This window comes from Aotus nancymaae, unplaced genomic scaffold, assembly GCF_030222135.1.
Source record: "Aotus nancymaae isolate 86718 unplaced genomic scaffold, 86718_ANA_hifiasm-v0.15.2.pri h1tg000032l_0, whole genome shotgun sequence".
NCBI lineage: Eukaryota > Metazoa > Chordata > Mammalia > Primates > Aotidae > Aotus > Aotus nancymaae.
This window is the reverse complement of record NW_026988445.1, coordinates 17,373,173-17,398,021: the sequence shown is the minus strand read 5'-3', so window position 1 is coordinate 17,398,021 and position 24,849 is coordinate 17,373,173. Positions and strand designations below refer to the sequence as shown.

General features: G+C 41.4%; 1 protein-coding gene across 1 annotated transcript in view; it reads right to left on the bottom strand.

Moving 5' to 3' along the window:
• The window catches only part of DISC1 (DISC1 scaffold protein), a 365,698-nt gene extending 341,268 nt beyond the window's left edge, over window positions 1-24,430 (bottom strand). Inside the window, exon 1 of the mRNA XM_064383602.1 lies at window positions 24,224-24,430. Within this exon, the coding sequence (XP_064239672.1) occupies window positions 24,224-24,287 (64 nt within the window). The 5' untranslated portion in view covers window positions 24,288-24,430. The remainder of the gene's footprint in view (window positions 1-24,223) is intronic.
• Between the last annotated feature and the right edge of the window lie 419 nt (window positions 24,431-24,849).

The following is a 24,849-nucleotide window of genomic DNA, read 5'->3' as shown; positions in this document are numbered from 1 at the left end:
GATAAATAAAATAATGAGATTAGATATTTGCTAAGGCTTTCTTAGCTGACACTGATTGTCATATTTATGCGCCAGGGAGAAGTTCCTATGGCCCTTTAATTAGATTAGCTCTAGAATTCGCTGTATTTCTCTCGGAATTCCATCTGTCTCTCCTTATTAGCCTAGTCTTTAAGTCTCTCCCTGGAGAGATTAATTCAGAACGGTGCTTTTTCTTTTTTCTCTTTGAGACAAAAGCTACATGACACAAGATGGCAGACATTCTACAAGATACAAGAACAGCTCATAATGGCTTTTGTTTTAATATGACATGAAAAGCTTGGGGTTGTAGTTATCAATAAACTCAGCCTGAGTGAGCAGCGTAAGGGATGTGGGCGCCAAAAAACTAAGCATTACCTTGGCTTCCACTGCAGAGATCTAGCATTCGGGTTAAGGGAGGTAAAGACCTACTGTTCCTTCCTACTAAGATCACATATGGACTATTCTTTTCCTTTCTAAGCACCAACTTTTAAGAGAAAACAGCCAGAAAGGCAATTAGCATGGCATGGCCTTAAGTGGAAGTGAGAGCCCTTCCACACCTACAGAGGGCAACAATGCAGCTGATGGAGTGTCGCTCTGAAACGGAACCTGGATGGTGAGGGGGAGGGAGAGATGTGAAGGAAAAGAGGAAACTTTGTAGAACTGTTCAGAAATCAGCAGGCGGGTAAGGAAAGCAGAAAACCTATTGTGTAGTTGACCCATGAACAACATGGGAATTAGGCATCAATCACCTGCACAGTTAAAATTCACTATAACTTTTGACTTTCCAAAATCTTACCTCCCAATAGGCTATTGTTGACCAGAAGCCTTACTGATAATAGAAATGGTCCATTAACATATATTTTGTATGTTATATGTATTATATGCTATATTCTTATAATTAAGGTAAGCTAGGTAGAAGAAAATGTTATTAAGAAAATCATAAGGGGCCAGGCATGGTGACTCACACCTGTAATCCCAGCACTTTGGGAGGCCAAGGCAGGTGGATCACGAGATCAAGAGATCGAGACCAGCCTGGCCAACATCATGAAACCCCATCTCTACCAAAATACAAAAATTAGCTGGTTGTGGTGGCGTGCGCCTGTAGTCCCAGCTGCTGAAGACACTGAGGCAGGAGAATCGCTTAAACCCAGCAGGCGAAGGTTTTGGTGAGCCCAGATTGGGCCACTGCACTCCAGCCTGGTGACAAGAGTGAGACTGTGTCTCAAAAAAAAAAACATAAGTTAGAGAAAATGCATATTTACAGTACTATACTGTACTTATCGATATTGTTAAGTTCCTGTTGTCTGCTTACAAGCTAAATCATCTGTCTGAAATGGTGGGCAACCACAGTGCAGACCTCAATTTTTAGTACATATCAAGCAATTCAGCTTTTACTTGCAATGTCATAACTTTTCTCTCTGCTTCTTGGGAGCACTTCCAGCATCAGTAGTGGCAATTCGTGTGAGTCCCACCATGTTATTCAAAGTTTATAGTATTCCCCTAAACAAGAAAAATATGTGAGAACTGAAGGAGAGAACTTTTATTGCGATATGCAATTTACTGGAGAGAGAAGCTGCTCATGAATAGACTGTTAGCATCACATGGCGTTTTAAGTGGATACTTGCAACACTTGAGCTCACCACAATAGCAATGTAGGTGGCTACAAAATTATTACAATAGTACAGTATGTATAGTTAATTTTATGCAATTATGATTTAATAATGCTTCTTTCTGTTGTTTCTACTGCAAATGATGCCGTGTACAGTCTGTTTGCATATGTTTTAATAAATTTTTACTTTTTATAATAGATACATGTATTATTTTATGGTAGTAAATGATAAGATAGACTAGTATCTACATATATTTTATGCATTCATGACATACCTTTTTCTTAATTTTTTTTATATTTCCAGGATACATGATTTGTCTGTGAGGTTTTCTGGTTTTTGTTTTTGCTTTTGTTTCAGACAGAGTATAGCTCTTGTTGCCCAGTGTGTAGTACTATATTTTTATATTTCACTTTTATGTTTTAACTGTATTCTATTTCCTCAGTCTAGAGCAGTGAATAGGGTTTCAGGCCTTGAGGCTAGGTAGTCTATTTTCAAATCCTGTCTCTACTAATAACTAGCTATATGACCTTGGGCCAACTATTTAATCTCTCAGTGCTTCAATTTTCCATCTATAAAATGAGGACCACAACAGTTCCTACCTCACAGAATTAAGGGAGTTAATAATACACAAAAGACCCTTAGAAGAGTCTGCTACACAAGCAGAGACTCACAGCTGTTCACCAGTCCATTTCCCTTTTCTCCTGGACACAGAGTTAGACTACATTTCCCAGCTTCCCTTGCAACTATGTGTGGCCACATGACTGAGTCCTGGACAATGAAGTTGTGAACAGAAAAAATGTCCACCACTTCTAGGCCTGCATATCAAAACTTTTTTGCAATTGTTATACTTTCTTTGTTGTTCTGTCTACTGACTAGCTACTGGTGCTCTAGAAGACTTCAGAAGCCACATGTTGAAAATAGAGTTCTGCTCCACCTGGATTTCTGAATGACTACATGGAATAGACTGTTTCTCCACCACATCAACAACCCTGCCTGAAAATGTAATTAATATGAGCAAGGAAAAAATTTTGAAAGTGAGAAACCACTGAAAACTCCAGTTTTTAAATATTACAACAGCAAGTGTTAAGGAATATAGACATTGGTGTCTTGAAGTAGTAACTACTGAAAATAACAGGCACTAGCTTAGTAATCAGGCAGTGGACAGCAAGGAAACCAAAATCAGAGACTGGAAAGATGGAAACTCAGAATATGTGGTGGTAAAACCATCACCTATAATAACTGGAAAGACAGCCCTAGTGCCTACCAAGTTTGTAGCACCAGGGAAATAAATTGGACAATAAAAATTCCTAATAAAATGGAATAGTAAAAATAATATTAAAGTAATGTGAAAGAAAAAGATGTACTCAGTCAGGAATTTGTTTGTTTGCCAACATCATTTTTACAAAATTAGAAGAAACCATCATAAATGGCTGATTAGGGAGCTCCAAGATAGCCAATTAGAAGTAGCTGTGATCTGTGGCACTCACAGAGAAGAATGAAAAGGAGCAAGTGAATTCAACACCTTCAACTGAAATATCCAGGTTCTTGCATTGGGACTGACTAGGCAAAAAACTTGATCCATGGAGAATAAAGAATGAGTGACAGGGTTGGGGGAAATGGCCCACCCAGAAGCAGCACAGAACCAAAGGAACCCAGACCCCCAGCCAAGGGAAGTGTGAGTGATTGTGCAACCCTACCCAGGGAACAGCATTCCTCTCACAGATCTTTGCAACCTGCATATCAGGAGACCTCCTCGTGAGTCCATGCCACCAGGGCCTTGGGTCCAACACACAGCTACTCAGGCACACAGAGAGATCCAGGAGTTTCATCTACTCTAGCCCCAGGATCCCCTGCATGGTGGGAAATCCATCCATACATGTCCCTAGGAAGAGGGCTGAATCCAGTAAGCCAAGCAGCATTGTTCTGCAGGACCTACTTCCAAAGCACCTCACAAGTTAAGACCCACTAGCTTGGAATTCCAGCCAGCCAACAGCAACAGGCTGGAATCTGCCTGAGATGGGTCTGAGTTCCTGTGGGGAGGGGCAGCTGCCATTGCTTTGGTCCAGTAGACTTGGCCTTCCCAACCTGCCAGCTTTAGAGAATACAAATGACCCAAATAAGGAAAATCCTCAATGGCCAACACAATCATAATCAAAAACAACAAAGCTTGAGGCATCACGCTACCCAACTTCAAACTATACTACAAGGCTATAGTAACCAAAACAGCAGGGTATTGGTCTAGGAACAGATATATAGACCAATGGAACAGAATACAGAACTCAAAAATAAGACCCAACACCTACAATCATCTGATCTTCAACAAACTAGACAAAAACAAGCAATGGGGAAAGGAATCCATATGTAATAAATGGTTCTGAGAGAGCTGGCTAACCATATGCAGAAAATTGAAACTGGACCCATTTCTTACACCACATACAAAAATCAATTCAAGATGGATTTAAAACTTAAATGTAAAATTCAAAACTATAAAAGCCCTGCAAGACAACCTAGGCAATACCATTCAGGACATAGGCATGGACAAAGATTTCATGATGAAAACACCAAAAGCAACTGCGACAAAAGCAAAAACTTACAAATGAGATCTAATTAAACTAAAGAGCTCCTGCACAGAAAAAGAATCTATCATCAGATATTTTTCAAAAGAAGACATGCATACGACCAACAAACATATGACAGAAAGCTCAACATAACTGCTCATTAGAGAAATACAAATCAAAACCATAATAAGATACCATCTAACACCAGTCATAATGGCTATTACTAAGCTGTCAAAAAACAACAGATGCTGGTGAGGTTGTAGGGAAAAAGGAATGCTTTTACATTGTTAGTGGGAATGTAAATTAGTTGAACCATTGTGGAAGACAGTGTGGTGATTCCTCAAAGACCTAGAGGCAGAAATGCCATTTGATTCAGCAATCTCATTATGAGGTGTATACCCCGAAACATATAAATCATTATGTCATAAAGATTCATGCATGTGTATGTTCATTGCAGCATTATTCACAATAGCAAAGACATGAAATCAATCTAAATGCCCATCAATGATGGACTGGATAAAGAAATGTGGTACATATACACTATGGAATACTACGTAGCCATAAAAAGGAACAAGATCATGTCCTCTGCAGGGACATGGATGGAGTTGGAAGCCATTATCCTCAGGAAGCTAACACAGGAACAGAAAACCAAACATCACGTGTTCTCACTTATAAGCAGGAGCTATTAGCTGGGCACAGTGGCAGGTGCCTGTAATCCCAGCTACTTGGGAGTCTGAGGCAGGAGAATTGCTTGAATCCGGGAGGCAGAGCTTGCAGTGAGCTGAGATTGCACCACTGCACTCCAGTCTGGGACAGAGTGAGACTCCCTCTCAAAATAAATAAATAAATAAAAATACCCGGTTTGGTTGAATACACAATTTGTATTACATTAAACATTCTGTTTTTATTTCTATGGCTTTGAAGAGTGTTCATCTATTTCTCGGCTATACTGGTCTTAATTGCAATGAAACTCTGATCTAAACATTTGTAAGAGATCCTAGTCCTGTGTCATATATCAGTTAATATAATTATTTAAAGTTTAATTGCTGGAATACTTATAATAAAAATTGGGCTTAATAAATAAATAAGTGGAAGCTAAACAATGAGAATACATGGACATATAGAGGGAAACAACACACACTGTGACCTGTCAGTGGGTGATGGGTGAGAGGGAGAGCATCAGGAAGAATAACTAATGAATACTGGACTTAATACCTAGGTGATAAGATGATCTGTGCAGCAAACCACCATGGCACACGTTTATTTGGGTAACAAACCTGCACATCCTGCATATGCACCCCTGAACTTAAAAGTTGAAGAAGGGTCAGGCGCGGTGGCTCACGCCTGTAATCCCAGCACTTTGGGAGGCCAAGGTGGGTGGATCACGAGGTCAGGAGTTCAAGACCAGCCTGGCCAAGATAGTAAAAACCCTTCTCTACTAAAAATACAAAAAAAAATTAGCTAGGCGTGGCGGCAGGCGCCTGTAATCCCAGCTACTCGGGAGGCTGAGACAGAGAATTGCTTGAACCTAAGAGGCAGAGGGTGCAGTGAGCCGAGATCGTGTCACTGCACACCGGCCTGGGCAACAGAGTGAAACTCCATCTCAGAAAAAAAGAAAAGAATAAAAAGAAAGAACAATCCTAAAATTCATATAGAACCAAAAAAAGAGCACAAATAACCAAAGCAATCCTAAGCAAAAAGAATAAATCTGGATGCATCACAATACCTGACTTCAAATTATACTGCAAGGTTATTATAGCTAAAATAGCATGATATTGGTATAAAAGTAGATACATAGACAAAGATAATAGAATAGAGAACCCAGAACAAAAGCCAAATAGTTACAACCAACTGATCATCAACAAAGCATATAAAAACATAAATTGGGGAAAGGACTTGCTATTCAATAAATGGTGCTGGGAAAACCAGATAGCCACATGTAGAAGAATGAAACTGGATCTCTACCTCTCACTATATACAAAAATCAACTCAAGATGGGTTAAAAACTTAAATCTAAGACCTGAAACCATAAAAATTCTAGAACAAAACTTAGGAAAAACTCTTTTGGATATTAGCCTAGGCAAAGAATTTATAACTAAGACCCCAAAAGCAACCACCACAAAAATAAATAAATACTTACATAGAACTTAATTAAACTTCTGCACAGCAAAAGAAATCATCAGAGTAAACACACAACTCAGGAATGGGAGAAAATATTTGCAAACTATGCATCCAACAACAGACTAATACCCAGAATCTACAAAGAACTCAAACGAAGCAGCAAGGGGAGAAAAAATCCCATTAAAAAGTGGGCAAATGACATGAATATACATTTCTCAAAATAACACAAACAAATGGCCAAGAAACATACGGAAAACTGCTCACCATCACTAATCATCAGGGAATGCAAATTAAAACCACAGTGAGAAACCACCTTTCTCCAGCCAGAATGGCCATTTATTAAAAAGTCATAAAACAATAGATGTTGGCATGGATATGGTGAAAAGGAAAAGCTTATGTACTTCTGGTGGTAACATAAATCAGTATAACCTCTATAAAAAACAGTATGGAGATTTCTTAAAGAACTAAAAGTAGATCTATCATTCAATCCAACAATCCCACTACTGGGTTATGTACTCAAAGGAAAAGAAGTCATTGCATCAAAAAGACACCTGCATGCATATGCTTATCATAGCACAATTTACAATAGCAAAGATATGGAACCAACCTAAGTGCCCATCAATCAATGAGTGGATAAAGAAAATGTGGTATATATACACCATGGAATACTAGTTAGCCATAAAAAAGAATGAAATAGTGTATTTTACGGCAACTCAGATGGAACTGGATGCCATTATTCTAAGTGAAGTAACCGAGGAATGGAAAACCAAGTACCATATTTTCTCATTTGTAAGTGGGAGCTAAGCTATGAATACGCAAAGGCACACAGAATGATATAATGGACTTCAGAGACTCAAAGTAAGAGAGGGTGGGAGGGGGTGACTTAAAAATTTACATATTGGGTACAATGTACATAACTTGGGTACACTAAAATTTCAGACTTCAGGGCTATACAATTCATCTCTGTAACCAAAACCACTTGTACTCCTAAAGCTATTAAAATGGTTTTTAAAAAAAGAATTTGTTGGTTTGCAAGCATAAATGAAAGGGAATACAGTCCAGACGTTTGTCCAGAAATTTCTCAGCGTAAAGCCTTGGAAAAAATGACTGCTTCTAAATTCTGAAGAGTAACAAACAAGATTGAAAAGGCTTTTGAGTGACAAAGGTCAAAAGATTCAGCCTTGTAGCAAAGAACTAATTAAGAAGTTTGCCTTCCCCAATCATTAAAAAATCTGGAGACAACAGAGGTTGAAGAGGATGTGGAGAAATAGGAACACTTTTACACTGTTGGTGGGAGTGTAAATAAGTTCAACCATTGTGGAAGACAGTGTGGTGATTCCTCAAGGACCTAGAAATAGAAATTCCATTTGACCCAGCAATCCCATTACTGGCTATATATCCAAAGGATTATAAATTGTTCTACTATAAGGACACATGCACACGAATGTTCATTGCAGCACAGTTTACGATAGCAAAGACCTGGAACAAACCCAAATGCCCATCGATGATAGACTGGACAGGGAAAATGTGGCACATATACACCATGGAATATTATGCATCCATCAAAAACGATGAGTTCATGTCCTTTGTAGGGACATGGATGAATCTGGAAACCATCATTCTCAGCAAACTGACACAAGAATAGAAAATCAAACACCGCATGTTCTCACTCATAGGTGGGTGTTGAACAATGAGAACACATGGACACAGGCAAGGGAGCATCACACACTGGGGTCTGTCGGGGGGAAATAGGGGAGGGACAGGGTGGGTGGGGAGTTGGGGAGAGATAGCATGGGAAGAAATGCCAGATATAGGTGATGGGGAGGAAGGCAGCAAATCACACTGCCATGTGTGTACCTATGCAACAATCTTGCATGTTCTTCACATGTACCCCAAAACCTAAAATGCAATTAAAAAAAAAAAGAACTTTGCCTTCCCATCTGACCTTGAAGGCCTCAAGGAAGTCACCATCTCATTAGGGTAAGAAAGTAATATAATAATTCAAGGTTGGTAATAATATCTAGAAAAAAACTTCGGGATTTGCTATTGGCATAAAAAACTTAAGGGAAGAAAACAGAATAGAAACGAGTAATCCAAGCACAGAAAGAAAAATACTGCATGATCTCAGTTATAGGTGTAATCTAAAAAAGTCTACCTCAGAAGTAGAGAATGGAATGGTGGTTAGCAGGGACTGGGACAAGAGTAGAGTGGATGGGAAGATGTTGGTCAAAGTACACAAAGCTTTGGTTAGACAGAAGGAATAAGTTCTTGAGGTGTACTGCACAGCACGGTGACTATAGTTAATAATAATACAATATATATTTCAAAATTGCTAAGAGGATTTCATACCCCACACACACAAAAAAAAATTCATACCACACATATGCATGTAACATGATGGATATGTTAATTAGCTTGGTTTAATCATTTCATAGTGAATACATATATGAAAGCCTTACATTGTACCCCATAAATATGTAGATTATTATTTGTCAAAAATAAAATTAATTAATTAAAAAAAAAAACAGAATCCTACCAAATTTTTGACAAAAATGTATGGCCAAAGAAACCATGACCCTGGACTAAAAGTAAAAATTTTTAAAGGCATTTGTCTATTTGAGCCTTGAAACAACAGCAGGGCACTAGAGGGCTATAAAGCCGTGTACCCTCCTAAGATGGCAGACTCCCCAGCATCACTTCAAACGTAGCCATTGAGAATAAAGTGCAAGGAGAGACTTGCCAGGACAGAGCTGGGGCCATGGAGAAGAGAAGAGATTTCTTTCCAAGCAAAATCAAGGTCTAATCAAGAAAGTTCTCCCACCCCTTGGCTGAGAACCTCCACCTTGCCTGTCCAGGTGGATTCCATTGTTGCTTGGGCCTGTAATGACTGTGCTACCCATTCTTTACCCTGTTCTAAATGGGAGCTTCTAATGCTATGATGCTTCCCTGCTCCGCTACTGAAAATTGGGAAGTGCTAGAGAGGAGGCAAATAACTTTATTCTCGTCTACTCTCTGGAAGGGGTGTGTTCTGTGTGTGAGGAGAAAAGCAAAACAGGAATTTGGTAACCGATGGGGAAGCTCTGTTAGAAACTGGCTAGTGTTCACCAAACATACTGCCTTTCCTCCCACACACACAAATGAGTGACATTTCCCAGGCTCCCTTGCAGTTTTGTATGGCCATGTGACATTCTGGCCAATGGAATGTAGGCAGAAGCAGTATCTGCCACTTCCAGTTCTGAGCCATTAAAACCTCTGGTGACACCTTCTTTGCTCTCTTCCACTATTAGCCAGCTAGGCGGCAAGGGCCTGGTCAACCTTGCAACCACATGCTGGAGAGGGCCTGAATCCCAGCATGGCCATGTGAGGCACAGCAGCCCCTCCACCCATGCCTGGTACCTCGAGGTAACCATCAGCAAATGGAGAGAAACTAAACTTTACATAAGGAGAAATAAACTTCTAAGGTGTTAAGCCACTGCGATTTCAGAATATATGCTTTAGAACTAGCATCACCTTAAATACAAAAACTTAATAAATACTGTCATGTTCTAAAGGTCAACGACTATGAACATTCCAATTTAATGTACCTAGATGAGTAAATTAAGGTGTCAGCATGGAATACTGTGTAACCATTAGGCCAGGGACAGTGGCTCATGCCTGTAATCCCAGCACTTTGGGAGGGCCAAGGCGGGCGGATCACCTGAGGTCAGGAGTTCAAGACCAGCCTGACCAATATGGTGAAACCTTGTCTCTACTAAAAATACAAAAATTAGCCAGGCGTGGTGGCAGGCATCTGTAATCCTAGCTACTCAGGAGGCTGAGACAGGAGAATCACTTGAACCTGTGAGACAGAGGTCGCAGTGAGCCAAGATCACACCATTAAACTCCAGCCTGGGCGACAGAGTGAGACTCTGTCTCAGAAAAAAATAATAATAATAACAATTTCATGGTTGACATGAAAACATCTCTGTGCTATACTAATAAGTGGGGAAAATTTAGGTTAGAAAACAAGACGCAGCATAATCCCATTTCAGTAAAGTTGTATGGTTAGATAATCCAGGCTCCGTGAACCTTCGAGAAGAATGTTCCCTAAATCATTAACAGTGAGGAATGTGTGACTTCAGTGATCATTTCATCTTCTCCCATGTATTTTTCAGGCTTGTTTGACTTTTTACAATGCCTATGTTTTTAAATATAAAAACAACAAAGCTATGTTTGAGCACTAAGTGTTTTATTTTTCCTCCAGCTGACCTTGTAATGTCCATTTCCTTTAAGAGAGTTTCCCCATCAATATTGAATATCCTGAAAGCATTACTTCAAGCAAATTGGAAAACCTATGGGTAAGAAAAACCTTTCCCATGATAATAACAATTTTATCTAGGCTCAGAGCACACCTGCACATTTCACAGTTATTTTCATTCAAGTATAAAAAGTGATGTGATATAAACTGCCCGGTCTCTGCCCTCCTAACCCTGGGACATCAGACAGACCTTGAAAGCTGGATATTGTCATTTCGGAGGCAAAAAAAGGGCAATGCAATGAAGGTCCCCACTCTAAAATCCCTGGCTTTACTTGAACAAGGAAGTGTTAAGGTGCAGAAAGGAGCTTCAGTGGGAGCTATGGCCAGGCTTCGAGATCTTTTCCAAAGAGCATGATGACTGGTGTGTCTCCATGGAGCTCCCTGCTTTCCAGCTAGCCAGGGTGAAAGAACAACCAACCCTGTTCCTCTGTTATTAGGATCGCAGAAAAGGTGGTTACGATCCTGCCTTTGGAGTTTAGGTCATAGATGACTATAACTATGCTTAAACAGTTGTCATAAAAATAGAGTTTTGAGCAGAAATGTGGATCCAGAAAACAGATTTTTAGAAAAATTAAACTACCAATAATGTCCACACTGAACAGAAAGAGGATGGTGGCTGAAAATCTATTTAAAGGCTACTGCAACAATTCTGCATGCATGATGAGGATGGAAAGAGAAAGGAAGGATTCAGTAACAGTATCCTAGGGGGCAAACCCAGGCCCTAAGCACCCAACAGATTCACAGAGTCCACGTGCTAAGTGCAGGGAAACTGAGACCACTCCAGGTATGTCAAGCAGAGGAAATTTAACATAGGGAATTGGTTACAAAGATATGGAAAGAACTAGAAGAGAACAAAAGAGAAGGAGAGGGTAGAAGCAAAAAGGAAAGGAGGTCACAGCTAGACACCCATCATTAATGATCCTAAACACTGTCCCTCAGCCTGCTCAATCTGCTGTACTATGAAGGAGGTTGTGCCAGTTAGCTCTGAAGCCACCAAGGAAGTGCTACATCAACCAAGATTGGAGCCCCAAAAAAAGGTTACCTGCAGGGTTGCTGGTGTTCCAACTCACCCCTTCCTTACTATCACTACAGCAATTGCTTGCAATGGCCTCACAGTAAAATCTAGAATCAGGAAGTTTTTCTCTTCCTCTTACTGGTCTCCCACCAGTGCCTCCTATTCACAGAATTTAACAGCAAATGAGCTGGCAAGAAAGCCTGGGATATGTAGCTTTCAGGCTCCTAGCCCTAGCACTAAAGAGTAAACCACAGCAAGGTAAGTGAAAGGCCAGCCTACACTCTTACCTGTCGTTAACAAATGTCCATGCTGAAGAACATGTGCAGGGCAGTGGTTAGGAAGAAAGGTGATGGGGAGGGTGGGGGTTATAGTCCTTGCCTTCAAGGAAAATCCTAGAGAAAATTTAGAATTGGGGAAATAGCAAAATTGCTCCTCTAACTCTGTGGCAGTCAGGTCATTGAAATTAAACTGAAATGACCAAATTGGAGCCAGATAAAGCATGCCATGTGCCCTCTCCAGAATTCTCTGTCTGCTGCGCTAATAATAACAACTTTCTCTTGTCGGCAGAATTGCAGCTGGTGCATATGGTACCATTGTGCAAATTTTTAAAGGCATCTTCTCTGAGGTGGTAAAATATAAAAAGATATTCCCTTAGAGAGGGTAAATTAGAAAAAGGTGGCACCTCTGCGCTGATGAATTAGAAAAAGGCTTGCCATCTTCAGCACCAGGACTCCATTCACCCCTCAGCCAGCACCATTATGTAGGACATCACCTGCAAAGTGGCAGGCTGCAGGCCACCTGTAATATGCTACCGTTTTCTAAGCCCTTGTATCTCTCATCTTATGTGATCCTCACAATAGTCCCACAAAACAAGCATTAGTACTTCCCTTCTTACAGATGAAGAGACTTAAATGGCTTATTGCCAGTCATATACTAAATAAGTGATACAAGAGCTAGTAGAGATGGGAAATCTAATAATAGCTCCTCAATAATAATATTGAGCACCTACAGTGAGGCAGAAACAGTGTGGACTTGAAACTCTATACATATGACATATGACCACAGTCAGTTCTCTTAACAGTATGAGGTAGCTAGTATTCTCTTCATTTCACTGGCCAGTTTTTGACTGCTAGGAGAACAAGGACATCAGGGTCCTGGGGAAGCCCCCCACCCCAGGTACACAGTGTATGTACTCAGTCCCCAAGCCACCATGAATGGCAGTCTTTCATTTATTTATTTTTTGTACAGTATTGCCTCACTCAAAGGAGGGAGGCCTAAACACAGTGAGATCTGAAGGGACAAGAAGACTGAATAGGAATATCTGAAGCTGGGATTTCCTGTGGGTTTTTCTACGAGTGAAACAAAAAGCTCCTTTGACTCTGGCTCCTTCGGGGTTCCAGGAAACAAGCTGGCATTATCTCTGCACTGAAGGGCCTTTGACTCCCACACTCACTGCAGACAATGCTAAAAGAACACCCAAAGGATTAGTGAAATGGCCTGCCAAGTCCCCAACTTTGCAGAAGCTCTTCCTTGGTGGAAATAGCTCACAAGTGACAGCTCTGAAAATTTACAGAGAGCCGGCAAGATTTGGTGGGAAGGCAATAAACCGAGTCCTCATCCTCCGCTGTCCCAGTGCACACTCAGGTTGGGTACATTTTCATAACAGTTTTATTAAGTACATTTTCACTGTGACTATTTCCTCCCTGAAGCTTAAACGCCTGAGAAGCCAAGGAAGAAGGAAAACTGTGTTTAGAGAGAAAGGCAATGACAGGCTCTTGGCTGAGCTGAACTTCTTTTAAGGTTAGAATGCCCTCTTTGGGTCTGAAATTATACCAGCAAGAGCAGTGAATTTTCTGAGCCAGAAGAAATCCAGAAACACCAAAATCCACACAATGTCCTAATGGAGAATTGTATAGAGCTTACATTTCATAAAGATGAAAATGTTATATAGGCAAAACCAAAATTCCATTGCACAGTGAAAAAACAAAGATTTACTGGGTCTAGAACTATAATTACTGTGGCAGAGCCAACCTATAAGTGTTGTTACATAGTCCATGATACATTTGGTATCAATCATCCACACTGAATCTTCTCATCACCAGCAGCACTACAGATACTCAGAGCCCAAGACAGAATCCCACCCACCAAAGGAATAGCTCACCTTGATTGTCATTGCTGGTTAGCATTTAACAGGGCACTTTGACAGTGCCAACCCTTTTACTTCAGGTCTATCAATGAAAGCAGTTGTCCAGTTCATCCTGCAAGACCATCAAGGTCTCCAGAGCATGGACAGACTACAGGGTAGGTTATCATTTGTCCTAAGGCTGCAAAATGTGGCATCAAAGGATTCATTCAAGAGGCAGCATCTGGAGAGTCTATACAAGTCGGCCCTCCAAAGAGTCTAACCAAGCAGGAGAATCCAGGGATCAGACCAACGATCAAAAACCAGGGAGGGGCCCGGCATGGTGGCTTATGCCTATAATCCCAGCACTTTGGGAGACAGAGGCAGGACGCTTTCTTGAGTCCAGGAATTTGAGACCAGCCTGGGTAACATGGAAAGATCCTATCTCTACAAAAAACAAAAAATAATAAAAACAGCCAGGCATGGTGGCACACTCCTGTAGTCCCAACATACTTGCAGGGCTGAAATGGGAGGAATTGGTTACAAAGGCATGAAAAGAACTAGAAGGAAAACCCAGTAAGTTTTGAGGCCAGTAAGTAGAGGCTGCAGTAAGTTGTGATCATGCCACTGCACTCCAGCACGGGCAACAGAGGGAGGTCCTGTCTCAATATATATATCAAGGAGGTCTGGTGAGCCCACAGTTTTGGAAACTGAGTTCAGGAGGCACTCCCACTCAGAGCATACTGCTGTGCTGCTTTATGGAGAAGCCAGTCCACACTGATGCTCAGGAAATGTGCTGAAGCTGTGGGTGAACAATAAAACCCTATGATGTCTTGTGCTCATCTTCCCCAAGACACTCTCCTGTTCATCTATTCCTCCCTTATGCAGAGGTGTGCCTCGTGACTCGGAGACCAAAGGCAGCATATCAGCAGCCTGTCTCAAGAAACAGAGACAGTACAATAGCAACTGAGGCTAAGAACTGGAAATGGAGGCAGAGGAAAGAAGGGAAGGGGAGGGGAAGTAGGAAAAACAGCTATTAAGTACAAGTCCATGATGCATCATCATCTCTAATTCCAAAATCCAAAATTCTCTGAGAACCACAAGCTTTCTCTAATTCATCTGGCAGTAATCTGATCTGACTGAACTCACATGGTGGCAGAACCTCATGTGCACAGGTATGAAGCAATTTAGAGTCTTTATCCTACTTAGTGGGAACAAGCATCTGTTTTGCTGTAGAAACACTAATGTGATTCAGATAACATTATATATCCATAGAAACACTAACGTGAATCGAATAACATTAATCTACTTGGACTGGATTAGGACAGGAGGGAGCCACAGATCACTGGACAAGCAATAAAGCAAACAGATTACAGGCAGGACTGGGTGCTGGGGACCATACAACCAAGTTTATAGTAAAAGCAGTTCTCTACACATAAATGATGATAGGTTGTGACAAACACTGATCATATTGGACCTTCACCACAACTCTGTAAATTGAGGGCTGATATTATTACAAGGGAGGGCACTGAGTTCTAGAGACACTAGAGGACTTACGCAGGGCCCTGACCCTCCTTCCCCATCCATGTCCTTTCACCTGGCCGCTCGGCCGGTTGTGGTTAACCAACACTTATCCACAAAAATAACAAGCAAGTTAAAGTATTTTGATCACAATTTAAATGACATTTACCTTTGGAATATACCCCTGTGCTTCCAGAAGATACATTTGTCCAGTGTTTCAGGAATGCACCACACTTCATGATAAATGATGAACCCAGGAGGTGTTGGGAGCACCAGAGGTGCAAGAGTTGGTTAGGGGGATGCTGCAGTGCCCCAGGTTCATCAGTCCCCTAAATTCACTCCAAATTAAAATCATGATGATGTGCTTTGATATGGGGAATGGGCATTTTTCTCTCGTGAAATGTATAGCTGAAGGCCCCTTTAGAGATTTTTGCCACTTCTGGCATATTGATCTTGAACATGCAGTCTACATGAAAGTGTGCTTGTGACCCAAAGCAACAACAAGACAAGTGCCTTGTCCTCCGCTTTCTAACCCAACTGTTACCTAATCTCCATGCAATCTTTTAAGAGCCACTCCTGGTTGGGGGCAATTCTACCTACTCCTGCATGCCATGGTGGCTATATTACACATGCTGTTTTAAACCAATCCAATTCAATAAGTCTTTATTGTTACTATATATCTAGCATGAATTATAAGAAGGCAAATGAGACAAGGTTTGCCCTTAAAAAATTTACCCCAGACTAATACAAAGACATATCCAAAACAGTGGATTTCTCTCCACTAAATTCCTGGTGATTCACACTTTCCCTGCTCTGTAAATGATTAATAATTATTCATTTCATTGGCAAAGACAGTCTCCTAATTTAGATACTGTCTTTTAAAAAGGATCGTTTACTCATTAAAAAAGAGAATAAGGAGTAAATAGAGCAATGGGCAAAAAATAGGCTGGTATAAAAATAGACACATAGATTAATGAAACAAAATTAAAAACCCAGAAATAAAGCCACATATTTACAACCGACTGATCTTTGACAACATTGACAAGAACATACATTGGGCAAAGAACACCCCTTTCAATAAATGATACTGGAAAAATTGAATGGCCATATGCAGAAGAATGAAACTGGACTCCTATACCTCACCATAAACAAAAATCAACTAAAGATTAATTAAAGTCTTAAAAATAAGACCCAAAACTATAAAAACACTAGAAGAAAACCAAGGGAAAACTCTTCTGGACATTGGTCTATGCAAAGAATTCATGACTAAGACCTCAAAAGCACAGGCAACAACAACAAAAAACGCATAGACAAATGGTATTTTGTTAAACTAAAAAGCTTCTGCAGAGCAAAGGAAATAATCAACAGACTGAACCAACAACTTGCAAAATGTGAGAAAATATTTGGAAACTATGCATCCAACAATATCCAGAATATGCAAGGAACCCAAACAATTCAACAACAATAACAAAAATAATTCCATCCAAAAGTGGGAAAAGGATATGAATAGACATTTTTCAAAAGAAAACATACAAATGGCCAACAAGTATATGAAAAAATGTTCAACATTACTACTAATCAGAGATATGCAAATTGAAACCACAATGAGATGCCACCTTATGCCAGTCAGAATGGCCACTATTCAAAAGTCAAAAAATAACAGATATTGAAGAGAATGCAGTGAACAGTGAAAAGGAAACTTTTATACACTATTGGTGGGAATGTGAATTATTGAAACCTCTATGGAAAATAGTATGGAGATTTCCCAAAGAACTAAAAATAAAACTACCATTTAATACAGCAATCCTACTACTGTGTATCTACCTAAAGGAAAAGAAATCAATGTATCCGAAAAATACCTGCACTCACATGTATTATCACAGCAACATTCACAACAGCAAAAATATGGAATCAACCTACATGTTCATCAACAGAGCACTGGATAAATAAAATAGAGTATGCATACAAAATGGAAAACTATTCAGCCATAAAAAATGAAATCATGCCTTTAGAAACAACATGGATGGAACTGGAAGCCATTATCATCAATGAAACAAATCAGACACAGTAAGACAAATATCACATGGTCTCACCTATAAGTGGGAGCTAAATCATGTGCACACATGGATGCAGAAAGTGGAATGACAGACAATGGAGGGAGACTCAGAAAGGTGAGGATAGGAGGGGTGAAGGATGAGAAATTACTCAATGGATATGATATATATTATTTGGTTGATGGGCATCCTAAAAGCCCTGACTAGACCATTAGGCAAACTATGCATGTAATGAAATTGCACTGTGCCCCATAAATTTATATAAATGAAAAATTCACCATTTGACCCAGCAATCCCATTACTGGGTGTATACCCAAAGGACGATAAATCATTCTACTAAAAAGACACATGCACATGTATGTTTATTGCAGCACCATTTACAACAGCAAAAACATGGAACCAACCCAAATGCCCATCAATGATAGACTGTATAAAGAAAATGTGGCACATATACATCATGGAATACTATGCAGCCATAAAAAAGAATGAGTTCACGTCCTTTGCAGGGACATGGATGAAGCTGGAAACCATCATTCTCAACAAACTAACACAAGAACAGAAAATCAAACACCACATGTTCTCACTCATAAGTGGGAGTTGAACAGTGAGAACACATGGACACAAGGAGGTGAACATACATACCAGGACCTGTTGCGGGGTGAGGGGCAAGAGGAGGGAAAGCATCAGGACAAATATCTAATGCATGCGGGGCTTAAAACCTAGATGACAAGTTGATACTGCAGCAAACCACCATGGCACATGTATACCTATGTAACAAACCTGCATGTTCTGCACATGTATCCCAGAACTTAAAGTAAAATTTTAAAAAATTAAAGTTCAAAAAGCTGAATAAAATTTTACAGATAGTGTCCATATAAATTCATATCCAGATTGGCTGAAGGGAAAGTAACTCCCATAGGATATCTCATTTTGTTTCCACTGAGCCCATTTTGTTCCACTCCTTGTTTTGAGTCAGAACAGGCTCAGTGACTGTTCTGACTCCTTGAAATGGGAAAAACAAAGGTAATACCAATACCTTTTATCATTTATTACCTTATGCTTTTCAAAACAAGTTTCAAAAAACTTTTCACACAATAAATATTTGAATGAATGCACTTAGGTAATACCAAATCACAGTCAAGAAAATATATAAAGGTTAAATTCAAATGATAGAACTTGTCCATTTTTTCATTCAAATTACAATTTAAGTCAAGTAAAGAAAGACACACAAAAGCTGCATGATTAGGAGGGATTGCAGAGCTCATCCTCCTGTCCCCAAGGCCGATTAGCCAGCTGGGTAAGAGATGAGATCATGAGTTCTGGGTCAGTGAGTCACTCCCCTTCACCATGGCCCTCAGACACAAACAGCTGCAGGTCTCCCAAAGCATGTGTCCACCCTACAGAGCTGCCATCCTACAGAGGAGAAAATGTGAGTGAAAGTAAGCAAAAGCAATACCACAACCAGGAAATTAACTCAGTGTTCTACAAATGGAGAACTATATATCTCTTTCTGAAAGAAGAGCAGCACATTTTCATACACAGTGTGGAAATCAATATTGAGTAAATTGTTTTCATAACTGTCATACCTAGGAGTAAATTCAGCAATAGGTAAATTATAAATTAAAGAAGTCTTTCTTCTTTCCTCCATCTATCCATCCAGTCCGTAAAGTATTTATTAGGCATCTAGTAGTTGCTAGATACTTCTTAATGATTTGGTACACCCCGATGTGCCCAATCATTCTGATGAAACAGTATCCAGAAACTTCATGAGAATTAATTCTCTTTTTCCACGGGACTATAGGCTTCTCAATGGTATGGACAACTATATTTAAATTTATATATCAGTTTATAGATACACAAACATATGTATATATACATTTTTTATATTCAAGAGCTACCATGGTATCTGACTATATGGTTTATGCATCTCAATAAATACTTAAACTGAACTTCTAAAACTCTTGATTGGTTTCAAATGATATAAAGATAATAGACTTAGTTAATCTACACACTGGATTAATCCATCCTAAATATAATTAAGAGTTTGGTCTAATCCAGTGAGAACAGAGTAAACCATAAGTGTACTATATAGATGAGGGAGTAAGGAGATAAGCCAGACAACTTCCTTGAGCTAAAGAAGTTTATACTGGAGTCAGAAAAACAGGTTATATCCATAACAAACTATAACAGAAGAAAGAGAGAGCAGGTAATTCCAGAGAACCAGAGAAGGCTGAGAAGGATTATTGGCTAGATCGTAAACGAGGAATGATATTTTGATGTGTTCAGATTGGGAACGAGGAAGATGGGTTCTGTAATATTCTTGGTGGGCAGAATAATGTTCACAATAAAAAGGCCAGCATGTCAGTTTTAGGTGTTTAAGGGCCAGTGTATGGAAGGCTTGAAAAGGGATGCTAAGAATTTGCTTGAGGAGAGATAATGAGTCTCTGAAAGCCATTTCCACTGAGGAACGATAACCCAATCAGATCTGTGCTTTGTGAGGACTGTCCTGGCAGCAGTGTGCAGTCCCTGCCTACCTTCTAAAGCTAAGTATCAATATTTCATTCATTGGCCAGCCACAGTTTTCCCTTCCTGCTTCTACTTGGTGTGAACATTTGAAAACTGATTGTAAAGTCTTGGTTCAAGAGAAGCAGCTGGTGAACTCTGGTTTTGAAAGAACAAATGGATTCTGAATAGCTAAAGCATCTGGAATTTTTTAAATTGCATGATTGTTGCACAGAAGTCATTTGCTAAGGAATTTTTACCACAAAGTCATTAAAATCAGGAACTAACTAACAACAGAAGGCTCTTCGAGGCCAAAAGTCTTATGTGACTAAATGGTGCTGACTGAAAAATGGCTGTTCACCGGTGGTTCCAGCTGTGCCAGGAGGGGACCCTCCTCAACCCAGGGTGGCTGCCAAGGGAATCTCTGGAAGCAGTAGGCTCTGCTTGGGTTGCATAAGAACACAGCATATAAACTGAATTACTGTCATTATTATCAAAAGAATCATTCTGGTCAGGTGTGATGGTTACATCTGTAATCCTAGCATTTTGGGAGGTCAAGGCAGAAGAGTTGTTTGAGGCCAGGAGTTCAAGGTCAATCTGGCCAACATAAGGAGATCCCATCTTTTTTAAGTAAAAAAAAAGAAAAAGAAAAAAAAAGAATGATTCTAATTCTGGTCTAATAACCCTAACCTAAAATATTACCTATTTTTGTACTCAGAAACTTTGTGTGCTGGTCTTTAAATCTTGTTTAAGGGGCCAGGCACAGTGGCTCATGCCTGTAATCCTAGCACCTTGGGAGGCTGAGGCAGGCAGATCACGAGGTCAGAAGATCGAGACCATCCTGGCCAACATGGTAAAATCCTGTCTCTACTAAAAAAACAAAAATTAGTTGGGTGTGGTGGTCACACCTGTAGTCCTAGCTACTCGGCAGGCTGAGGCAAGGGAATTGCTTGAATCTGGGAGGCGGAGGTTGCAGTGAGCCGAAATCACACCACTGTACTCCAGCCTGGTGCAGTGGTGTGATTTTTGAGAGCAAGACTCCATCTCAAAAAAAAAAAACCTTGTTTAAAGGTCACCATTGTACCCTCTCTTTGCTCTGAAGGTCCTGCATCAAACTTTAACCAAAACCACAATAAAATTCAAACATCAACAATTTATAGTCTCTAATCCTTCTCCAATCAAAATATTTAGATTTTATAAAAAGAAAACTTTTTAATGAATATGAGAAATTGACTTTTTTTCTACAGTAATATCATAATGTTTGAGCAATTAGCAAGTGCTATTTTTGCCATTTAACCAAAATAGTAATAGTTTGCATCCCATTTTTGAAAGACACAAATGGATACATGCAGCATAGAAAAATGAGTTACAAGAGGCCAGGCACGGTGGCTCACGCCTATAATCCCAACACTTTGGAAGGCCAAGATGGGTGGATCACCTGAGGTCGGGAGTTCGAGACCAGCCTGACTAACATGGAGAAGAATCCCCGTCTCTACTAAAAATACAAAATTAGCTGGGCATGGTGGCACATGCCTGTAATCCCAGCTACTCGGAAGGCTAAGGCATGAGAATCGCTTGAATCCGGGAGGCAGAGTTTGTGGTGAGCCAAGATCACGCCATTGCACTCCAGCCCGGGCAACAAAAGCAAAATTCTGTCTCAAAAAAAGAAAAAGAAAAATGGGTTACAAGAACAGAGACACCAAGCTATTTGTCTACCTTGCTGAGATTACAGTAGTTTTTAACATTCATTTACTTGTTTACAGTTTTCTGTGCTTCCTGTAATGAGCAAGCATTGCTTCTGGAAAAACAAAGACCAGTAAGATAAATTTAATTTAGGAAACACATAAACTAGGAATTGTTTCTGCAGCACAGACAAAGAGCATTCACACTCCTCTCAAAGTTTCTGCTTCCTCTGGCAGCATCTTGGGTGAGCAATGAGCTTTCTGCAGAAAAGTCCTGGGGCCCAGTCCTGCAAGGTAACCATGACACCCAAAGCCTGGATCCCTGTTAACACCTCATGTGGTATCCTAAAGGTTCTGGCAAATGAGTGTTAAAACAAAACATTAATCCAGATACCACTTTGAGATTTGCAATGAGATCTCGCAATCTGTTCCTTCAATGTTTTAATAACTTTTCTGCAAATTGTCATCATTCGTTATACAAGAAGATAGTTTAAAGTGTATTTTATAAAACAAGGCTGAAAGAAATTAAAATTATCCCAAAGCCTCTTTTGCCAGAACTAACAATTCAGTCTTACATTTTGGGTCTATAGGTACGCAGGATGGAGACTGGGCCCAGTGGCTCATGCTTGTAATGCTAGTGCTTTGGGAGGCCAAGGTGGGAGGAATGATTGAAGCCAGGAGTTCAAGACTAGCCTGAGCAACATAGCAAGACTCCATCTCTTAAAAAAATAATTAGGTGGGCATGGTGACATGTGCCTGTAATCCCAACTACTCAGAAAGCTGGGACAGGAGGATCTCTTGAGTCCAGAAGCTCAAGGCTACAGTGAGCCATGACTGTGCCACTGCACTCCATCCTGAGTGACAGAGAAAGACCCTACATCTCTTAAAGAAAAACAAAAAGTTACCTAAAATCTAATATAGGTCTGTTCTGAATCACAGCTCCACCCTATAATTTCAGTTTGGCCAGTGGCCGAGAACACAGCTGTGAGTGGCACCCACCAGGGTTCTAATCCTGGCTTTATGCTTAAGAGCTCTGTGAGCCTGGGAACCAAGCACGGTGACACTGAACCTCGTATTTGTCATAGGGAAATGAGGACTGTCATCCCAGCCCCATAAAGAGGCAGAGAGGAGTTCATCAAAGGAATTCCTAATGAAATGTCTGACACATTTTAAGTTCTAAAACCCGCAGATGTTATTCTTCCCTCCTAGTACTATCATGTGTGATATGTGCGTAGTGACTCATACTCCACCAGGTGCCTTCAGATCTTTTACCTCATTTGATCCTCAGACAATGCAATCAGAACAAAAGGCAGTAATTACTACCCCCATTTTTCTTTTATCTTTTTTGTAAACAGATGAGAAAACAGGCTCAAACTCCAAGAGCCGGAAAAGCAGCATGTCTCTTGTCCAGGGCTCTTTTTGCTCTGTGGCACAGAACTGAACCTCAGAGGACTTCATGTATCATGCCAAGTGTAATAAAACTACATTTATTTTTAAATGTCCTGCTATTCCTACATTAATAAAATCCAACTGGTATTCTCACATTACTCCCAATTATTTAGAGTTTGCTTAGTAAAAATAGCCACTAAGGTTTTTTGAAAGCATGCTGGGTATCTCAGGCACTGGGTGAGGTGCTTCACGTCCACCGTCACAGTTAAACTGCATAACAACACTATGAAGCAGATACTGTCATAGTGTCCACTTTATAAATGGGGAAACTGAGGCATAGCTAAGTCCAGGATTGACATACAGGCAGACTGTCTCCAAACCCCAGCTTATATGGTCCTAGTGCTGTTCAACTCAAATTTGTCCAGACGACGATAACGCTTTGCAAAGTGAATTCCCATACAACAAAGCTATGGACACAGGGAGGCCAGATTATGAGTGTTCCCTTTTACATTTCAGGAGACTGAGGCTCTGAGAGGTTAAGCGACTGACCCAGCCCTGTCCTCGCCCAACAAGGACACAAGGCAGCACTCCCTAACTCCAAATTTCACTGACTTTGGAAAACCTCACATTCCTTTGCGAATATTTTAAGAGTGAGAAGGTAGAAGTCCTGTCATTGTTGAAAAACAACCATCTACTCAGTGGTCATCATTAACAGCTGACCGCGAGACCCGCGCAGTCTCCGCCTTGGGCCGTGGGCGTTCCTAGTAGGAAGAGGGCGGTGGAACTGATTTCAGAGCAGCCCCTAGGGGAGGCACAGGCACCAGTTCCTGGTCCCTCTCCCAGCCTCCTTCCTCTAGGTGCCCGAAGGGGTGGAACCAGAGATCCAGCTGGGTCTGGGGATTAAGGTGGGATGTCCCCTGTCCCGTGGGGGAGCAGGCTGCGGCTCACCGCAAGGAGAGTGTGCGCAGCGCAGGTGTCCCGGGACGGATCCAAACCCCAAGCACGCCCTGGCAACCCTCCCCAGTCACCAGGACACGAAGCGGGGGCGCCGGTCAGGCTCCTACAGTTTCGAAAACTGCCGGTCCCGGGGATAACTGCACAGTCCTGGGTCAGGGACCTGGCCTGGCCAGGCTCGGCGCTGGCACCGGGCTGGCAGCCCAAGACTGGCTCTTCTCTCAACCCCGCACGCCGCGCGTCCTGCCTCAGTTTCCTCACCTCGAAAGGGGTTGTCAACAGAGGCACGCCCCGACCTACACGACTTCCTGGGGACCAGAGCGCGTCCTCCGTGCCAGGACCCCCCAGGACATGCTAGGACGTGGTGGCAGCTCCCCTACCTGCGCAGTGGCCCACGCCGCCGCTGCAGGCGGCCGGGGCGCCCTGAGGACCCCCGCCTGGCATGCTCCTCCCGCTGCCAGCTCCTCCCGCTCCGCCTGAGCTGCCTGCTGCTCTCTCCCCGAGGCCAGAGGCGGGGGAAGGGAGCGGTGCGCAGGACGGGAAGTGGGGAGGGGGCTGGCGACGCAGGGGGCGGCTCCTTTCTTCTCCTCAGCGAGTCCGTGGTTTCCTTTCCAGCGTTGGCCCCTCACACACGCGCGCGCGCGCGCGCACACACACACACACACACACACACACACGCACGCAGCTGGAGCGGGAGGGACCAGCGGCCCTCACAGCCTGTTTCCGGGATCTCAGGACCTCAGAAAGTTTGCTTTCACTGTGGCTTATTTCTGGAGGAAACAAGAGGGGAAGTGCGGGAGGCCTTCAGCACCGGGTATAGGAGGGCGCCTTCCAGACGCGTGATTTGAGATGTGACCACACAGTGATGGAGAAGATGGAGGGATGTGAGAGACTCAATTATACAAAGTGTGGGGGTTGGGGGGGAACAGTGGGGATGACCGATGACCCTGAGAAGAGATGAGTGGCAGCAGATGTTTAGAAATGAGATGGAATTCCAATTTCTAGC